The sequence below is a fragment of the Hermetia illucens genome, chromosome 1 (assembly GCF_905115235.1).
Source record: "Hermetia illucens chromosome 1, iHerIll2.2.curated.20191125, whole genome shotgun sequence".
In the NCBI taxonomy this organism is placed as follows: Eukaryota; Metazoa; Arthropoda; class Insecta; order Diptera; family Stratiomyidae; genus Hermetia; species Hermetia illucens.
Genome location: NC_051849.1, coordinates 59,947,466 through 59,969,578, shown reverse-complemented (window position 1 = coordinate 59,969,578; position 22,113 = coordinate 59,947,466). Strand labels below are relative to the sequence as shown.

General features: G+C 40.1%; 1 protein-coding gene across 7 annotated transcripts in view; it reads left to right on the top strand.

The window, feature by feature from the left end:
• Positions 1 to 3,733: 3,733 nt before the first annotated feature.
• Positions 3,734 to 22,113, top strand: part of LOC119661272 (guanine nucleotide-binding protein G(q) subunit alpha) — a 48,452-nt gene continuing 30,072 nt past the window's right edge. For 5 of the 7 annotated variants that reach the window (XM_038070539.1, XM_038070538.1, XM_038070540.1 and 2 more), the window contains exons 1-2: positions 3,734 to 4,779; positions 20,813 to 21,245. In XM_038070539.1, coding sequence (XP_037926467.1) covers positions 21,128 to 21,245 — 118 coding nt within the window. In that variant the 5' untranslated portion in view covers positions 3,734 to 4,779; positions 20,813 to 21,127. Of the gene's footprint in view, positions 4,780 to 20,584; positions 20,732 to 20,812; positions 21,246 to 22,113 lie in introns of those variants that run through there. The other 2 variants (XM_038070535.1, XM_038070537.1) reach the window with 2 other exon arrangements.

Genomic DNA, 22,113 nt, shown 5'->3' with positions numbered 1-22,113 from the left:
GAAACAAGGACTCAGCTTCACGGAACCCCAACATATCAGGTACCGCTGCCATCTAGTTTTGATACGGCATCTATCAATCGAACATCGAATTAGACCATGCCGGACTTTTGACATAGCCTTGATGCTCTGGAGGACACTATCTTGGGCACAGAGAATTCTCGGTGAGTGACCATCAATACATCGCCTTCGAAATGCTTGACACAATTTGTAAGTGTACGCTACCCCGACGCTCTTTCTGTGCGCGGAACGAGGGCGAACGCCGGGAAATTTTTCTAACCCTTGGAGCAGATTGGGCTGCGTTCGGAGGGCATGCCAGGTGGTGGTGGCGCTGCAGCTGACCCTGTCGAATTTCAGGTATCCGCCGAGCACTGCCCACTTTTCTCTATAAAAGTGTTCGAAGAAGCAGTCTTCTCTATGAAAACCAAGAAAGTGCCCGAACCCAATGGTATCCTAGCAGAGATATACCAACTGGTGCTGCAATCAATACTTGCCTGAAAAAGGGCATTTTCCCTTCTCGTTGGAAGATGGCGGGGTTTGCACTGATCAGCAAAGGGAAAGGCGACCCTGAGCTGTGGTCTTTATACCAACCACTTTGTATGCTTGACACTGCCGGGAAAAGCGGTCGAAAAGCTTATCACAAGTAGACTCGCCGAAGCGATACGTTCTGCCGGAGACTTATTCGCACGGCAGTTAGGTGCTCTCATGCAATTTTTGGATACCTTTCATCGAGCCGTCGAGCTCGACGTTTGGTGTTGGGTAAAGACGTCAGAAATCCCTTTAATTTCGTAAGATGGAACAACTGAAGTAGTCATCCTGACCAAAAAGAGAATCCCGACCCTGCTTCCCATATCGGCAGATCGATAATCGTGTCAAAACCAACAGTTAAGTACCTTGGACTGACGTTTGACTCAAAGATGAGCTCTTTCGAGCAAATCAAAGTAACTGCGGACAGGGCTGCAGTTGGAGTTTCGACCTTAAGTTGCGCTTAATGGCAGCCATTAGAAGTCCTACGTCTTGACGCTCTTGGCAAGGAAGTATATCGTAAACGCCATGCGTATTTGCTTCTGTATTTGCAGAGGCAGGGAGCTGGTGAGACTGACTATTTTCTTACTCAGTTCTTAAGTGAGCATGGAGGTTTTCAGTCTTACCTGCACAAGATTGAGAAGGAAAAATCTCCTGATTGAATGTTTTGCAGTGGAGTGGTGGACGACGCCCATCACACTTTTTTTCTTGTGGAAACAACGTTGTTAAGGGGAGGAGGAGCGTCGACAGGTGGAGCCGTGTTGCGAATTACGCTCGGGTTCTTCTCGTAATAAAGAAGATAGAGCTCGACCTGTGATTTAAGGAGGGGGGGGGGTGGTAAGGGGTTCCTTAAACCAACAGTTCCCTTCCTCCTCTTCCCTCCCGGGAGAGCTCAGGGGCTATCCCGAAGTAATGTAACAAACGGGTCTAGCTCTCTGGCGATGATGTGTTTATTTGGTAGTCCGATGACATACCGGGGTCCAACACTCTGTGGTAAACGCATTCACCTACACTACTCCCAAAAAATTATCTTGTCTTGCGGGACCCCCTCCCCCCGCATCTCGGAAAAATAAATTAACAGCGCAATGGTTAACACTCGCAACAGCGAATTATTTGTCGATCTGCACGTATAGCTACTGGCCAGACAGATAGGTAGATGTAAGTCTAGGACTTTGACGAGCGTTTCCTTGGCGCTTCATTATTGCGGATATCAGCACTCCCATCTTAGGCGCAGATTTCTTATGCTGCTATTGATTGCTAGTTGATCTACCGAACAGATCGCTCATTGCCCCAACAACCTCCTTTACATCATCAGGAAGAATATAAAACTGCACTCTCAGCACTTTTTCCATTGTTTTTGAAGAAGTTGCCAACCCACGTATGCATGCACTTCTTCAAAAATGCCACAACATCAGTACCGAGCGTAGTCTCTCGGAATCCGTTAAGCATGGTGTTCAGTTTTTACTGGATTCAGACGGTACTGGCTCGGTTTGCAACGATTGCAAAATTCCAAGGTGCGTCCTTTACCACCACAAAAGCTCGCAGTCAAGCAGAAAGAGTTCGAAGAACTTCTTAAGCAGGGCATTTGAAGACCTTCAGATAGCTGTTCACATGGTCGCTGAACCCAATAGCAATGGAAGATTTTGTGGCGACCGATACTCCATTCCACTAGTCCATGATTTTGTGTAATTTATTGCAGATTGTCGTATTTACTCGACTTTGGATTTAGTGAAGGCATATCAACAAATCCCTGTAGCTCCTGACAACATTCCGAAAACGGCAATATGCACGCATTTCGGTATTGGCTGAAGACCAAAGATTCCGTCTTGATTGCGTGGTCCCCAGAGACTGTCCCGGCGTTTGACACCACCAAGCAACAGTTGGTGGAAGCTATACTTCTGGCATTCCCTTGTTGCATTCGTCGATGATCGTCGTCGTAGATTGACGAATCGGGAGACAACAACAGAGGCACTTAAGCTACACGAAACGTCACTGTATATATGCGGTTTAGGTATGAGGACGTGTGTCGATAACGCATAAATGTTTTTTTATGTATATTTTCCCATCATATGCATAACACCTACAATATTATGGCCATAGTAAATGAGTAATATGTTTCAGGCGGAAGTGATTGAAGAACTTCGAGCATGCGCAATGCTTTTCTTCCACCATACAACAGTCAACAGGCGGGGAGACGAATATCTTATATATATTCTTCTTAGTTTCAGCAAACTGGAGCCACTGTCACACTTCAAATGAGAGCATACCCATGGTAAGGGTTGTTTTTCCTGAATCAAATTTCACAGAATAGTTGACATATCCTGGGTCTCGAGGACCCCCAATTTTAGTCCAGCAGATTTCTTTTCGGGGAGGACACCTTAACAGCAAAGCAAACTCCAATATTCCGATAATGTTGCGCCAATTGAAGGTAAGTAAATATGTACTAAACTACAACGAAAGTTTTTCAGAATTTACTCGCCCGATTGAAAGTGTAGTGCCTCATACGCGCTCTGCCACACAGGAACACCCTAACTTCCTTTTGCTTGGCCCCATTATTTCCCTAAACATGGATGACACTTCCTATTTCTAAAAATGTTTATAATTCACATCTGAAATACGATGGTTCTAAACTCCCAGAGCTCTTTTCATCATTCAAATTCACCACTTGCAATATGATCGCTTCTATTCCTATAAGTCATGTATGTAGGGCGACCCACTTAAAATTCAATGCCGAACGATGTTACGCACTGCATACATGGGAGTTCACATGAAATGAAACGCCTTTAACCATGTTATTTTCTTTATTTTCTCACTTTTCAAGAAGTGCATTCCTTCCTGGACCACCCTGTATATGTGGGTATAGTTGCCCTTTAGAATCGTTCCCTGGTGTGATCTAGCGAGTCAGTCGAATTGATCAGGGAAATCAAACAAATAACTGTATCATTGCTAAAGATTGCAATAAAACACATCAAAAGATCCTTTCATATGATGACTTTTTCCAACAGTGAAGCAACAATTCAATGATACAATCTGGGGAACGTAATCTTTTCAACATTACCAAATGTTCTTACAAGAAACCATTAGAATCTCTCTACTGGCAAGTATGTATTGGCAGCACCATGGTACAATCCAATCAGAAGAACTGCTAGAAATATAGAACTGGACGAAAACGAAACAGACGGCTATAGTGCTACTATCATTGCTCCTTTCGTTTAGTTTACTTTTCGTACAGGCCGCCATATTGGAGGCGGCATTCGTCACTTCATTCTGACTTTTTTTCGGTGTATTCATGTTGTGATTGTGATCCTCGAAAAACTCGAAATTGGGGGCACCGCAACAGACGTTCTTCATGGGTTTTGTAATGTTTGTTGGGGCCCCAGTTGTGCCGTCGCTGCAAGTGTTTTCCGCAAGTCCGAGTGCCTCGAGCTGAACGTTGAGCCGAGTCGTGTGAGACGGGGCCGGATTCGGTTTGGAACGGGTGAAAAATTCGCACTCGCAAACGTGAACAGGAAAAAGGCCAGGAAGGAGCCAGAGGATTCGGTGGAAAATCTCGGGTTTCTGGTGCCGTGCGAGTAGAGTTTCAGTGGTATCCGGTCGTCTGTGCCGGGAGTGGAATTGAGCGAAAAGTCGGTTCGCGGGCAAGGCTCGTTCGCGAAGGGCAGCATTTCGAGGCTCCTGGGTGCTTGTGATTGGACCTGCAGACGAAATCGTGCGGTCTGGGCAGTAGTCGTCGGCGGAAAAGTGTGTGCGAGAACGCAAGTGAGGAAAAGGCAAGGTGAAAAAATCAGTTCAGATTCGGACCTCGCCCGTCAAATATATCGCATTCGCGCACAAACACAGTCACGCGCGGCACGCATCCATTGATAACGGGGCCCGCTATCACACGTACGTCGTATGTTCCAATTGGAATAAACAACAGGAATCGGATCGTCGTCGCCTTCGCTGCCGCCACGGTCGTCGTGCAAATTTGACAGGCCGTCGTGGACATCGTCGTCGTCGTCGCCGCCGCCACCGCCAATTTGCAAAGCAGAGAAGAAAATTGGACGGACTGCGGCCGCAGGTTGTGAGGCATTGCACGCGGCCCGCCTTTGGCTTTGAATGCAGTGCTCGACTGAGTCGAAGGAACTCCTGACATCTGAGCTAGATTCGGAGTCTGAGCCGCCAGGCAGCTGCTGCTAATCACCTGAGCCGAACGCTGGAGACGGGGAGCGCTGGCACTTGTCTTCTCCGGAGAGAATTGTGTGAAAAACAAGACACGTGAGTTTTCTGTTCATTTTCAAGCCGTAATTGCACTTAATCTAGAACTGAAGGCAGGCTCGCGACAAGAAAAGACACTCGGAAGGAACGAGTGCATGGAGGGGGAGAGTGGATGCACATCGCGCGACTGCCCGCGCGCCGTGCCCGGCCCAGCGGCCGTCGGTGGCTGGCCGGGAGTTGGGGTTCTTCGCAATCGGGTGCTCGCCAGGCAGACGGCCAGGCCGGGCAGGGCTCCTAGCATGGGTGCGTAATTGCGGTTATGTCGGGTCGCCCCGAGTTCGTCTGCTTGATGAAAAGTGACAGGAGAATGAGCCGGGCTAATGGAATTAAGGCTGCGAGACGCACAGAATGCGAATTGTTGCCGAGCGTTTGTATCTAGGTGGAGGCGGCTGGTTTCATGTTTTTGTAGATTAGCGGCCGGTGCTAGTTAAGAATTGTGGCCCACTCCCTTCGTATTAAAAAGTTACCAAGCATATTTGGTGGCCAAGTGAAATTTGCGAGGCCGCAGAGTACGCGACACGAACAATCCACGCACCTGCAATAATTGCATTCTGCACACCAGCTCGCTCCCACCCGCAGCCGGCACGGCTGAATCGGACCGGGACGCGTGGAACGCGGAAAACTGGAAATGTCACTTCTTATCCGACTGCAAATCTTCCCATGGCAATCGCAAGAAGTGACTTTCGTTATCAGCAAACCCGCGGGTGATATGCTCGTTATCAGGCAGTTATGTTTTTTTAATTAATGAAGCGAGTAGAAATAAATTAGCTAAAACACTAAAGCCGATTAGAGAGGTGGAAGTTTTCCGCGAAAGCCGCAATACGAACATTGGAGAAAATATTTTCGGTTGAAGAGATGAAATCTAGGAAACTGGCTGGCATTGTTTTCCGGGAAATTTTTGCATTTTCAGAAGGAAGAGTTTTCTACGCAGAAACAGATTTTCACGTTGTGGATGCAATTCTACTCATTTTAGATTTTCATCAGGCTGAAAAGCAACTTTACCTTTTTCTCTATTTTTAAGCTGAGTGTCAGTTGTAATCCTTGCTTTATTGAAAGAATGCGTGAACAATGTGTTGTCTTGTTGAATCTCTCAAGAAAAATTTTAATTTTATTAGATTTTTCTCTGATTTTTGGTGTTTAAAGAATTTCTCGGCAGGAGTTCCAGTTGAGTGGTCACACCACTGGAAATTTTAAAAATGTTTTCGAAAAACCAAAATCCTTTGTAACCCTAAAAAATAGCTTCACTTTTCAATGGTGTGAACAGAAGGATCGAACTATCTTCTTCTGAAAGGATAGCAATGATTGGCCGGATAGAAGGCCAGTACTAACCTCTTTGAGGGGGAGCAACAAGTGCGTATTTGCTGACCAGTTCAAAAAAGAGTCTAATCATTTTCATTGAGGCCTCTCTCGTATTATGCCGGTACTAGATTAGAATGTAAGAAAGGTGGAAAAAATTGTCTATAAAAGGATACCAAAAACAAAATCAAAATATTTTTGGAATATTTCCAAATTTTCTTGAAAAATAACTTTTTTGAGTAAGCTTAATCTTAAAATATGTCGGCTTTGCTCCGAGGTTCAACAATTTGATATCCTTGAAGCTACATGGTGTTCTCGCCTACGCTATTGCTTCATATGAGGGAGGATCTAGTTCTAGCTCTTCCATAGATATTGCGCCTGCAGACTTTTCGGTCTGGATCATATTCACCAATACGGATTAGGTAATACACCCACCCTAAACTATTGACTATTATCTGATGTAGAGTTCAAACGATGACTGTACTTCCATTGCGGGGAGATCTTAATCGCCATGCGGGCGAAGACAGACGGCAACAGGTGCCATGGGGGAAAATCGTTTAGAGCACACAATATGAGTGGCGAATATTTAGTGGTTTTTGTGGAGCTTGCATTTGTCAATAGATAGTTTATCAAACGATTCATCTTCCTACATTTTATAGTGGCAATAGTAAAACAGTATCCTTATAAGACGCCGATATTTTATCACTGTCACTCACTGCAAAGCCACTCCTTATAAGACCACTTCGCACTTCAACCTTGGCCTTTGACTGCTGTCTTGCGAATCAAGCCACGGGAATTAATCTAAAAACATGATCCAAAAAGCGACCTATACAGCCCTCGAGGTCACCAACCCAGGTAAACGGTTCATCAATTGTGATACATGGCTGTGGAATGATGTCTAAATGTGAAGAAACACCTCTACCATAAATTCATCGTCAATAAAATCCTGGCCAATTGGCAAATTTACAAAAATGCGAACCGGCAAGCAAAGAAAGCAATTACTGTTACTCAGTGAGTTTTTCTATCAAGTTATTGAGGCGGGTAGAACCACCACCTATTCCAATATGGAGAAAAAAAGGCAGCCCGGCAGTGTTTAAACTATAATCCGATCCAATTGCTGTCCCATACTATGGAGATTTTTGAACGCGTTCTTGACGGGACATCGTTCAAATAACGGATTTTTGAAGAACTTCTGTTGCAATACACTCTCTGCATTGCATTTCTTGGTCTAGAAAACGGGTTTGGCCAATACTAGCTCATCTGTTATGGTTTGTAGCAACATCTATTGCCAGGGGAAATACTGCGCTGGCTTAAATTGTTCTACCGCGATTCGAAAAAGAAAGCCCGAAATGTGGCAGGTATATCAAAACCAATTCTTATCGGTGTTGATCAAGGAAGCAATGAAAAATACTTCGCGATAAAAGAAGCGAAGATGCTGCATTGGACCAATGAGGACCATATCCGAAATAAGGACATCCACAATCAATGTGGGGTTGCGCCGATCATAGAAAAATTGCGAGAAGGGCATTTTCGATGGTATGGACATGTAATTCGAGAGTGTAAATTGCCGTCTACAGGTTTGCTAAACCTTATGAAAAAGTCTCAAGCCCAAGCGGCGTAATTGCTAGCACTTGTTGGCGATCTCACGCGTCCACAGACTTGCCAACCGTGCTAACATGTGGACAGGGTGTTTTGCTTGGGATGTGTCGTTTCGCTAGCACTTGCCGGTGTCCCTTTTTTTGGCAAAAATCACATGTGTACGAGATGAATTATCGGTGTGAAATGCAGTGTGTGAACGAACCGTGCCGATTTGGACATCGCGGCGTGGAATCTTCATTGAGTTGCAGCTCACATTGCACGTTTCTAGGAAATTTCAAGCAGAGGGCTTTGCTCATTTGCTTTAAAAATGAAACTTATGTTTTTTCTATAATAAACTTGTAAAATCAAATATCCAACCGAATGAAGTCTTTATTTATGACGCTTCAATGTTGCACTTAAAACTTAACCTCTAGTCATTTCACTGCCCTTGAGTAAGTGGATTTGATCAATCAAAAATTTTCCAAAAAGTTCATGCCCGAAAACAGAAACAAGAGAATAACAAGTCGGGAAACCGGAAGCTCGGCGCTTCAGGTATGAAAGGTTTTCTTTGTTTCTTTTGTGAGTATATTTGAGTGTAGAACTATCCCACTTGTACGTAGCCTGTTAAAAATATGCATTTAGCATATAAGATTTAGTACTTCGGGTTGTAAATTTACACGGTAAGGCAACTTTGAGCTACTGTAACTTTGTTACTAATAGCATGATTTTGATCAAACTTGGAGATAATATGCTTCATATTATGTTTTATACTACTACCAACTCTTATAACTCTGACATAAACTTAAGGGGGGTTTACTTAATTTTCCCAAAAATACGGTAATATACTATTATTAACTTGATTTGAACAGATATCGATATGGAGAGTATTTTGAGGCCTGGGTACCGTATAGAGGCAGCTTCATGATTTTTTTTTCAGATTTTTCGATTGAGTAGTTTTTGAGAATGGCTCCGTTAAAAAAATCACCACTTTGCACCCCTCCCACTCCCCGCCTTTTTAACAAATCTCCAAACTAAGACCGGCTTCGAAAAGTACTAATCGAGACCTTTCATTTGATACCCCACATGACTATATTTGGTGAAAAAAAACTTTACACCCCTCTTTACATGTATGGGGACCCCCTCTAAATCTCAACGTAGGAGGATATTACTCACTGCATGTCGGGGGTCCACAGTTCCCACCTTCTCACCAAATTTCGTGTCAATTGGTATAGCCGTTTCTGAGAAAAGTGCCTGTGACAGACAGATATTGAACCGATTTGATTAAGGTTTTGTTTGTAAAACAAAACGTTAAAAATGTATATGCGCGTGAACTTTCACCAAGCTTCCCATGGAGGAATTTAAAATCATCATTCGCTCACAAATTCCAGTAAGATCAATTGCGATTAATACTAAATGAATCTTTAAGGAAGCTCTGCCTTTGGGTCTCGCTGCGTTGCGGCAAACGACAAACGTGTTGAGCTGGCTTAATACTAGCCACATACGTGCAAGCAACTTGTCAGCAACAACTATCCACATATCCACTTGATAGCAACATATATCCACATAGCATAAACCCTTAGTTCGCATGTCGAGACAACCGTCTGCCTACGTAGACGATATGCTGAAAGAATTGTTTCATCTTTGCCTCTGAATTTTCATTTCAAAAAGTTCTTATCTAAAATTGCTTCTAGATATTTGACTTCTTTGGAGAGTTGAAGGGTTATTTCGCTCATGTTTGGAAAGCAAAAATTTTCCTGTTTCCTCCTTTTTGCAAATAATGGCATCGTAGTTATTCTATATTTATTGAAAGCCTATACTAGTCTCCAACTATCAATCAAATCAACCGCAAGTTGTGCATTGTTACACTCTGTTTCGAGGTTTCGATTAGCAGCTAGCACAACCATATTTGTATTTGCAATCCTTGCAGTTCACCCTGCAATGATTCGATCAGCAGTTACTACAGAAGTTGCGATAACAAACCTTGAAGGTAACCTTTTGTGACATCTGGCGTCTAATAGTGATTCACACCTGCTTGAATGCACAACAATCTCTGCGGTACCATAAGGTAGATCCACTTAACTAAAGTACCATTAACACCATGCTTTCTGGCAGAATCATGAGCAAATTCAAAAGTCCCTTCAATGTCCACGAATACCTCCATCGTCTGCCTTTAAAAATTGTGTCGTTTACCGTATTTACCTCGTGTAATACGGGAAACCTATTCAAAACACTATAAGAGTGTGCAATTTAGAGTTTCAAATTGAATTTCTAACGCCCAAAGGGTAATTAGTCGCCTAGGAAGCTGTACTTTATTGGCAAGTAGTTCAGTTAATTTTGTCCAATTTGTTTTCTTAGGATTTTGTCTTTGCATTAGAGTCTATTGAGCCGTAACTGCTGACAGCGAGACTTCGCTTAGAACTCGTCAGTCTCTAATCAATTCTAACATTTTTTAAGTACAAACTTAGCTCAATTACTTTCGTATTCTTTCCATCAGCATAGGTCAGCAGCTGCACTTGAAAAGGATAGTGTCACTGCCTTTTAAAGCCGAAAAGTCTCGGTCAGTCTTATCAATTTAGTTGGGATTACAAATTCCCTCACGGTTGTTTACAGTTTGACCTTGAAGTCGATGAAATGGTCGATAAGGTGCGGACATAACACCTGTGGTGATCATACTCCTTGCAACGGTTTATTATGGAACTGTAAGTCATACCGCAGGGTCCTAGTTATTAGTTATTTAAAATATTTTCTTTTGCTTCTCTCTATGACTACTTTCAGGTTGCCTCGTAAATGTTTATATGCTTCTTCTCCTTCTACATTATTGGGACTTCCTTTAAGTCGTTGGTAGAGTTTCTTTGCACGAGACTATGCACTGCAAATCCGCTATTCTACCGATCACTTCCGTCACCCATAGTGTAATTTGAAAGATTTTTTCCAAAACAGTGGTACGCTTTATTTTAAGTCCCGATGGCTTCGAAAAATGTGTCCTTTCCACCACTATCAATAAAAGATTGCATTAGATTTTACTACTTTTCATTCCCGCAGCGTTGATTCAACAATAGTTAGGAAAAGTACACCCGGAAAGCCCGGTTAGTTTTCTTTTGTCAAACAAGAGGGGAGAAGTATTACCAATGTCAGGAAATTTGATCGTATCGGCCTGCCAATTCCTAAATACAATTCCAGAGAAGCATTTATCAACCAATTGCCTATTGAATTCGAGGCAGGTGCGTATAGACGGGTTGATTGGAAGATTCAAGTGGCTGTCAGATAGGTCACACTTTGAGACACATTCAAGGAAATCCCCTATTTCCGGATAGCCGATCTGTGAGCTACCCTAGAAACGTGTGACAGAACAGTAGATTAGAGAGTGTAGGTTTTCGGGAGTAGTTGTCAGCTGAGGCAAGAGTTCGAAAATCGAAGTTGACACACTATGATCCCCATTAAGGGAGACCGATATAATGATATATTCCAGTTCGGAACTTGTTTGGTGTTGCACAGCAAATCAATCAAAAACGCTATCGATCAAATCCCAAAATTAACACGAAAGAGTATACTTTCAAAACCAGATGGCGTTATCAACCGCTAAGATTCATACTCTTTAAGCGTTAAGTTTCAAATGGCATGACGCACGGCATTAGCACTAAATTTCTACCTGGTCCGACTAAGCTCAGCTAATCTCAATTTAATGCAAATTACATTCCCGGAAAGTGCGCTGCTAAAGATGAGATGATAAAACTTCTAGAAATCCACAAATCTTCCACGATTGTTGTTTTTTTCACGAACAGCATTTTGATCTTCAAAATATATTTCCTCTAATAATCCCTGGTTTATGAGTGTCAGTTCTTAAATACCTGCAACGATAACTCGTCTACTCCAGCTGAATCTACCAGCACCTTTTTGGCTTCTTCACTCTTTTTTTGAGGATCGTCAATTGATTGGGCCTGTCCATGATTGAAGGGATACTACGAGGCACTATTTAGTTGTAAAGAAGTAAATGAAAAATATAGTACAGCTACCAATGATTAACATTGGAAAATAGGACAAATGACGCTGGAATTCTGAAAACATGCGTTATTGAAAGCAGTATATTCGTTAGATAATGCCGTATAGTTGAATCAAGCTAAAGTGGATAGTTTTACATACCGAAGGCCGCAGGTATATACATTTATTAGGAGAGAGTTCTTGCCAGTTGTGAATTACAATCTCTCCAGGATTCCGCTTATATGAAATTAATTTATTAAGCAATATCGCATTTGTGAATTTCATTTACCCATAACGTGATGGTATATAACTTTCACCGCATTAGATTACATTACCAATTACTGGAACAGTTCGTTTGGTGAAGCGGTGGTTGTACGATGGTCGTTGAAAATGGTTAGTACTTAGATGAGAGACGGAATTAAAGCCTTTATTCTCATTTTCCTTTCTTTTTTAGTTAATCCGAAAATAGGTGCACACCATATGATAAGCTATTGCAGTTTTATAAGTAAAACAAGTAGATTGAAAAGTTTTGAAAGTAAAAATGAAAGAATGCCAATTTTCAAAGATCTTTCCAACATTTTATACCATTTTTGTAATGATTGTTCGAAATCTCTGTACAATGCTATTTCTCAACTACAATAGGTTCTTCAACAAGGTCTTTCTTCACAACTTTTTTCATTCAGCTGATCAAGAAAGTTGTAATAATATGGAGAGTTAATTGTTTTACCTTTCATGAGATAATCAACTGCAAAAATCACGTTTGCATCCCGAAAAACTAATATCATAACCTTCTTATTGATCATTTTTGTGTAGTTGTGCTTTTTGAACTCTACAACCCATCGATGCATAGTTAGCAACGAAGAAGCAGATTCCTTCTACTGTTCTTTAATTAATTTCTTCTGATGATAAAATTCCCAAAACGAAGAATTATATAACAGCATGATATTCGGTTGTGTCTAGATGGCTCAACTGGGTAGAGCGCTGGGCTGTTGTAGCAGAGGTCGATTCAAATCCCACTGATGGCAGAGGGATTTGTTGTCGTCTGGATGTCGGATATCAGTTGACTCAACTGTGAATGAGCACCTCAGGATAATAAACTCAGGCGAGCGCAAAACTGACCGCATTGCCTCCTACAGTTTACTGTAGTGTATCGTTACGGTGCTCTAACACACTTGAAGCCACTAATTCAATATGGTTTGTTGCGGCAACGATTATTATTATTATGATATTCGGTTGCTTTGATTGTAACAAATACACTAAAATTTCAGTTTCAAATGCCATGTAAACAAAGTGAATTGATAGATCAAAATAGACTTTTTCTGTATTCAAATGAAAGATGAAATATCAAAATGGGGTATACATTCTGATTCCTTTGTCGATTAGTTCGAACCTCAAGAAAACTATATAAGGAAGGATCAAATCGAGTTTCTATGTCATCGAATGTCATTGCATATACGCGTGTATCGATGCGCCTAAATCGTTTCATGTATATGTTTCTCCCATCCAATGCATCACATACACAACACTAACATTTCACGCACAAGAACGACGTTGAAGAACGTCGAATATGCGCAGTGTCTTTCTTTCACAATACAAATTCAAGCAAACCGCCGGGAGACGAATCTCCTGAATGTAGTCTGCCATTATTAACGGGTAAACGGTGTCAAATTGAATTTGAAGAACTTCCTGGAGCATTCAGTTTCCGGTTTCTTTCTCTGAGCAAATCAAATATATCTCATGTTGTGGGTAAATCTATTTTTTGGTTCTTATTAACTCTTTTTAACTCTCTGGAGTTCTATAATTTCTGCATGGTTTAAGGTCTGTTAAGAATCTTGAGTTCCACTGAATGATGACCCAACCATTTTGACTCAACGGCTATGACCGTCCATATCAAGAAATACCTGTATACTTACTTATATATAGCAAATCCTGAAAAAGCAGCTCGCTTTGCAAATAAGTATTTATATTTCCATTAATATGACCAGCTGACATTCATTTCCTCATTATGGCATGCATTTCAAATGCTAAGCACACTCTTTTCCATCAAAATTTTCGATTGCTTGTCTTTTGACCACTCGTTAGAAGTTCTATGGCTGGCACGCAACCAAATAGAATTTTTAAGTAATCCCTTTAATGATAATATTATGAGTTTGTGGTTAAAATCACGTTTTGTCTATTCGCGCAAATGTGATTGGTGGTGCATGTTCGTTGTTCTGCGTTGACATTACAGTCTTATCTGAAACGTAACTTTCGTTTCCCACAAAATTTAGTTTCTTGAAGTACTATTTCAATTGAAATCATCAGCAAATATGAACTGTACCTGGCGCTGAGTGCTCAATATTAATAAGCACAATCGCAGTTTCCCTTCATGTATTGTTATTTGCATTTGTATCTAGAAACTACACGAACCCTGCGGAAGCCGTATCATGAACAATTCTGAAATTCAACATAAACGCTCACGTGTTGTTTCCCCAAAATAGACTTCCTGTCTTCTTGCGAACTGTTTTCAATGATCACTAATTAAATTGTAGAATTTCATGTGAATACGGAAGTTTCATGCGGCCTATGGCTAGCGTGATATTTGTCAAGAAGACGAACTGTTAAATTTTTATATAGCCTCGCTGAATGTATGATACTGGGATGTTAATTTTAATTAGAATTCAATCCAAACACATGAATCATTGCGATTGTTGCATTCCTGGCAAATAAGAGCATGTCATTTGAAGTAATAGATAGTACAAAGGTCTGTGTATGCACTTGAACTTTTTAGTCGCAGTGATAGCAGCCATATCAAAAGGAATTTTTCAGACATGTCATAAGTAAATTATTTCACAGAAATATTTTTTGTGTGAATCTTTCAAAATTATCTGCAGTGATGCTTTTTAGAAATTAGAAGACTTCGGACAAGACGTCCGCAAATAGACAAATGATATCACATACTTCAGTTGCCACTTGTTTATGATTGACATTTTTGAGAACCAGATAATTGCTGTTCGGGCACAAGTTCAGTAGGTAGTAACTTTACTCTAAAAAGCAAGCTGTCTGAGAAATCAGTTCATATGAATAAGATTCTTCAGTTAGTTCTGAGAAAGATTTCAAAAAATTTCCTTGATGCTACCGTTGAATATCAATTGCGTTTAGCAGGACGAGATATTTAAGATTCATAAAAATGGATAAAGTGTCCCTTATCAGAGGTGTTTTTTAAGAAATTTAATTATGGATTCCAAGTCTCCACTAATCTTGTTCGAATAAAATTTTGAGCAGAAATAAACACCAGAATTTCATGTCGATCTCGAGAGAGGTTCGAGCCAAGAGACTACGACACACGTCTGAAGAGACTTTCCGTGTTGGACCATTGTCCCTCATATCGATGGGGTGATTCCTCCATCGCAGGATCTTGAGCCGGATTTTATTCACAAGTGTTGAAAATAATTGTCTTTGTTTCGGTTGGGCTTGCATACTGTCCGACACAGAAGAGCAGTTAATATAAATACGATGAATATAATAGTCCGATCTTCAATAAAAACAGGAATATTTTGTCACTGACGGCCTCTGTCATGTCCCATCAGTGTATAAAAACAAAATATTTGTTGTGTATGCGTATTTTTTGCTTTTGAAAAGGTAAAACTGACAAAAATATATCTTTTCTAATCCAGTACATAATTTCCTCCGTGGCCTATTATGTACTGTCGACGGTCTAATAACAGTAAAATTCCTTTTTTGTAAAGATGTAAGATGACTTAGGCCCGGGTTATATTCTTTCAGGAAAATGATTAGTAGACTTTTCAGCACGCCTACCGCTAGTAGTTCCATAGACAATTCGATATCCCTAAATCCTTTTGAAGGCGGCCAAAAATTCCTCGGAGGATTCTTCTCTCAAATGCGGCTAAGAGTTCGCAATTTTCCCTAAGAACTCAAGTCCCCGAGGAATACATGAGGACTGGCAACATCATTGTACAGTAAGAGCTTTGATCGTATGGTGAGACATTTCGAGCGGAACAGTTTTTGTAAGCTGGAATAGGCTCTATTGGCTGCCAGCGGTCGGATTTCATCGTCATAGCTGCTATCGATTGTGATTTTCGACTATAGGTAGGAGAAATTATCAACGGTCTCAAAGTGGTGGCTTCCTATCTTTATTGCTCTTATTTGACAAGTGCTATTTGATGTCGTTGCCTCTTTAGATTTTGGTGCTGACGTTGTCATCATATATTCCGTCTTGTCTTCATTGATGTGTATCCCAAGATCTTGCGTTGCCTGCTCGATCTGGATGAAGGTAGATTGTGCATCTCGGGTTGTTCTTCCCATGCTGTCGATATCATCGGCTTAGATCAGTAGTTGGGTGGACTTAAAGAGGATGGTGCCTCTCGCATTTACCTTAGCATCACAGTTCTCTTTTTCCATAACTAGGGTAAAAGGGGGACCCGATAGGTGATCTCTTTGTCTTAGATTTATTATCTTTGCCAGTCGTCGGGCAGTGATTCACTGCCCCACATCTTGAGCATAATTTGATGAACCGCTTAGTGTAATTGCTCCATATTCAATCAGTTCAGAGGTAATTCCATCGGCCAATGGCGGATTATGAATTTTAGGCCGATAAATTGCACGAACTGTTTCTTCTAGGCTTGATGGTGACAGTATTTGACCATCGTCTTCAGTTGGCAGGACCTCCGACTCACCAATATTTCGGTTGTTGAGGAATTCACTAAAATGAAAATGGGTATCCGCTAGCTCGCACGTTCCATGAAAAAATGCGCAAATAGTTAGTCCGTTTTCCTTGCTAGTTTCCTCGTTGTAAAATCTATCCAATCTGAGGCTCCTTCGATTTACCGTGAAGGGTTGTCAGCCCTACCCAACCCGCGACCTGGGGGATCAGTTGGTACAATTTGTCCCGTTTTTAGACGCGGGAGACTCGCCTTCATTCATCTCCGTCTGCAGTTTTTCGTTAAAAGTAACTCACAGCGATCACCGCGTAATGGTAGAGGTAGGGTTTTGGTAGTAAAGCTTTTGGTGTTTGCTTAGCAGACGTTTCCTAGGTTTTATGTTTCATCGTGGGTACCAAACAACGTGTTTTCGATGGTGCTGTAAAAGAAATTAACGGTGGACTCCTCATTCATAGTGACGAACAGCTCAAGAAGTGGAAAGAAAACTTCACCACCGTTCTTAACCGTATCACATTCGATGAAATTCCGCTTCTTGTGGATGAACGGCTAGCTGCCGTAAGTCCTTGCAGAGCAGTTTTAGTAAAGAAATATATGAAGAGATTAAAGGAGACGGGATCGATTTGAAATGGAAAAAATACCAGCAACCCAAAGACTTCCCGAAATGAAGAATACAAACAAAAAATTTACATTTCAATTTGATACAATTCAGATTTATGGAGGAATATCATGCATATCCCCCCCCATATTTTGAAATTACATTCACACATATCCAATTATCACAGGCGTTCAATCCTTACGATCTAAATTTAAGCAAGTAGTATGCTGAAATAATATTGAATCGTTTCAGTAATTTTGACGGCCAACGAAGTACATTTCCTTCTCAACTGACGCCACTGCTAACTGTACTGAGTATATGTTAAAAGAATTTTTGGCAACAAGCTACGGAGTCAGATATTGGAACACATGTTTCTAGCAAGGCGTACCCACTTGTCAAACCTCTAACTAACCCCTAAGCCTTTAGTTAAAGAGATGTTTCCGGAAATTCCGATTTCTAAGAAAGGCGACATCTTGTCATTTGTGTGGTGAATTCGAATATGAATTATTGACAGGGTCTTTAAAATTGTTAGATGCCAGTGGTGGCATTCAGCACTTACTATTTTCGGAAGATCTTGAGCTGAATCCTAGGGGATGAGAATCTTATCTGCTTTATTTTTTTTAAGACATTAATCGCATGGATTTTCACCTTTTTAAGCTTAATTATATTGCGTTTAGAAAAGAGGTTTTATCGATTGAAGAACTACATCGTTAATACGTTAATATGTTTACCTTCCATCCGACCTTGGTTGGTTTCTTTTCCAAATCAAGAGCCATTTGCTTAAGGTCCAAGACTTGTAGTCGAGTCGCTTGAGGAAAGTTGACATAGTTCATTTTCCCCAACCAATACAGGATGAAGAATATCACCAATAACGAGAAGAAAATGTATCGGTGACAAGACGCGATACTGGCAGATTAGATTAGAGCACTAGGCTGTTGCACGGAAGGTCGCGGTTCACTGGTGGGAACGAGATTTGGATAATAGTCACGGGCGAGCGGAATGCTGACCACATTGCCTCCTACAGAATACTGTAATCCTGTAGTGTACCGTTACGGTTTTGAATGAAGTATCCTAACACACTTCAAGATCCTGATCGAATTGGATTGTCGCGCCAACGATTATTATTATTATTGCTCGAGAGACTGATGGTTTGATATGAATTACCGGTAGTACAAAATAAAGAAATTTAAAAACGTATTTCATACATAGTACTGCAAGCATCTATGTACATATTAAGAAGAATGAAATGTGGTAAGAATCAAAACTCTGCAACAAATACTGCTTTATTATACTAAACAACGCATGCAATAAAAAATACATATGTATCTATATACATATTTATGATCTAGATTAAATAAACACTCATAAAACATTTAATTGAAAGAAATTCGGGATTTTGCGAAAGAGCAGTAATTATTGTTACATTATCTTGTTCATCTTCGTCCCCTCTTCTCCATCAAAGTCCTCAGATGGAACTAAAATTTCCTCACCAATTGACATCCTCGCTACTATTAGACCGGGGTCAAAGCGCACGAAATCTTCAAATATTGAGTGAATTTCTTCATTTTAGAGAAGACGATTCGTCACAGCCGCGAAAACCGCCTTTCATTTTACTCTTGCTAAGGTTTTGCCATGCCTTGTCAGCTATGTCCATAGCTAAACATAAAGTGACCTCGCATTTCTCACTGTCTTTTCTTCCCCTCTTGAACAAGCAGTAGTACTAATTGACGAGGTTTTTAGCTGAAAATATGAATTATAAGGCGTTGGATGATGATCCTGAGAGGAAAAATAATGCGAATTAGCAAGAGATCTGATAGCATAATTTTTATACCACTTATCGGGATTTCACTGTATTAGCTCTTCCGGAATTGTTGACATAGAAATCAGTTAGTCAGGTAGATTTATCCTGACAAAGTTAACAATCGACCAAAATTGTTATGCTCTTTGAATAGGAATAGGACATTTTTTGTAATGTAGCTGAAAAAGTAGTTGTGTGAGATTTGGTGTAGTTCCTGTTTTTTTTCCTCTATTTTAGTTCGTCTCAACCGATTGCACTATTTTGATGGGTCATAGGCCTTATCTGAAATGGGCCCTTGAATCACCAGGTTTTTCTACGATGGGTGCAATCTCATATTGATCGTGGATGTCCCCACTTCGCCACTGTTCCAACACAACATTTAGGGCTCCATTACCGCGAGGCGCGGTGTCCTTTATAGTCAGCTAGCACTCAGAACCATAGATGGCGACTGGGCGGACGATCGCAGGTCCGTTATCAAAAATTATGTTTTGGACAGATTCAGTCTCAAATCGCGTTCATTCCACTTTTCATAAGTTGCTCAAGATCAGCTTTGTTATAAAACAATGTTATAACAAGATAAAAGAGGCGTGACGAAAGGTTTCTCTGGAGAACCTGGGCAGAGGCACGAAACAGTTTTGATATACTACCACACTTCCAACAATGTAGTCTTCGGATCGCGATAGAGCAACCAGCGCACCTATTTCCTTAAAGCATATCTCATAAGTTTTTGTGGCATTCTGCCAAATCCCTTCTCTAGATCCAGAAATGCAATGTAGAGAGGGCGATACTACTCGCGGTGTTTTTAAACAGTAACTGTGCACCGTGATTTTGGTTTTTGACAATTTGATACAAATCTCTTTCGCTGTTCCGAGTATCTAGTTTATCGTAAAGATCTTCGAAATGAATAGCTCGGGTAACAGGGGTTGCTTTCTTTACTTTCTGGTTGGCATTTTTGTAAAGTTGCTAATTGGACAAGATTTTATCGACAAGAAACTTACGATAGAGTTATTTCTCCTCCCTTAAAAAAACACATTTACTTGATAATGGACTGCATTAATATTGAGTGCTCGTGCATGGAAAAATCGCCAATTTTATCAACTAATTTTAAGAAAAAGCCTGATTTGGGTCAAAAATACTTGCACAAATCGTAATCAGTAACCAAACAAGACTAAATCAGTGGTCCGGCGCTTCAGACATGTAAAGTTCTTTGCAGTGTATTTATATTTAGTATACCAAACTATTGACGTTAATATGACGAATTGTGGCCGATATTGTTTCCAAATTCGACTATGAACTTTAGATAGGTTTTCTAGGGAATATCCAAAATATGGTAATACTTTTATATACAATTATTAACTTGAACGTTATCGAAATACGGGGTATTTTGAGGTCCGAGCGTCTTAAAGCGGTATCATCGTGATTTTATTTTCGTCAGATTTTCGGTTGAATATTTTCTGTTCTTGCTTTAGTACACACTTCTTAAAACCTACTTCCCCCAGGGGATCATTGGAACATATAATCCAATAAATATCTATTGGTGTAAGATTGCCCACTGAACGAAACGGAAATCATAATCATATTCAAAATTAAAGTTTACGCATCCATAAATTAAATTAGCTGGAATAAACCAGTGTCTATTCTATCAGCGACCAAATCAAATAAATTCTTCATAAGCTTATACATATCAGCTAGCCCTTCTTATACTTGGCGCAGACAACAAACAGAGAAGGAAATAGACAATCTATAACAAATTTTGTTCTTCCTCACCGCCCTGGTCAATGTCAATACTAGGTATCGATACCAGCCACTATTGCATTCTTTTCGCCATGTTTCTACGATAAATAGTCGCCGTTTTGAACATGAACTGCCCTTGTTACTACTGCGAAAATTGGATTACTGGCTGGTGACGCGCACAGGGAAACCTTATGCAAAAATTTCCAAGACACTAAAACAGTTTTAACTCAGGTGCCTTGTACACATAACTTTCCCGTCCACAAAAGAGTACAGATCGTAGGTTTTGTCGTATTTTCATTTTTTCTAATTATGGTAATTTTCCCAAATGCATTACAACTAATTCATTAGCTTTTAATCTGAAATAAACATTAAATATTTTCTTCTGATTTGCAGATGACGGAGGCACTAAGCATTTTGGATATTGTCTAAAAAAGATATTAAAAAGTGTGGCTTGTGGTGGTGTAATTATAATATATTTTTAAACAAGAACAATCGCTAAACAGGAAGTTCGGTCTCATGTGAAAAGACATCTAGTTCTAATTCAATGATCTTTTAATACTATCATAGTTGTGTTGATCACAAAAATTCGTTGGCTAGTAAAATTCAAAAAAGAGTGTATGCGTTGTCAAAAGGATAAAGATAATCGCTATATTTGCAAATTTAATTATTTTGGAACGACGGGGGAGAGCTTAATAATAGGATTTTAGTATGGAGTGCTGTTTATCTGAGGAAGCCAAGGAACAGAAACGCATCAATCAGGAAATCGAGAGGCAACTACGTCGAGATAAACGAGATGCGCGACGAGAACTTAAACTACTACTACTCGGTATGTTGGCGATAAGTTTTTAAGAATCCAATATTTTTGAGAAATATTTAACATAAAAATATGGATAACATTTTTAATTTTCTGATAACACTTCGAAATATTTCGTAGCTCACTTTTCACTGAAAATAACAAGTGGATACTATTAATCTAATTACGTTATCACTATTGCAATTGTTGGAAACATGTTTTCATGTTATCAATCTAGTGTTCGTTATTGCGCTTGCGGTTAGGCTTTCTCATCCACTTGAAAAAACCTGACTAACTTTGGTTAACATTTAATGTTTATTGACAGCTGCTCATTTATAAATCTTTATGTTTGGTGAAATATGATTAATTTTTTTTTAAAGTTACGGAAACATTGGTATATTTTCAAAAAGCAACGCTTTGTTTTCTATATTTAACTAAATACCCTGTATCTAAAAAGGAGAATCCATGTACGTGATTTGATATGTCTTATAATGATTTAATTGAATTATGTTAGAAAATCAACAAATGCGACTGTACTTTGGTAAAGTTTCCTGACTAACCAAGTAGATGGAATGGATATCTAGTTGTGTGTGCCACGTGCTTCTATGGAAATGATAATCTAAATTATAATCTCTCATAATACCTGTTTTTCTTCCGACAGAAGAAAACTTTTACAAAATTGCCCATAAACCTTTAAGTGGATTAAGACTAAGATGGAGATCAGTTTATAAAATCGATCTTTTCTGCTTGCTTTCAACCACAACATGTATTTATTGAGCACTTTGTTATTTGTTTGCAATCTCTTCATATTACATTTTTGATTTCTTTGTATTTCCACTGTTCTATTATAAAAATATTATAAAATTTGCCTTATGATTTTTACAGTCTGCTGTCTGAAGAA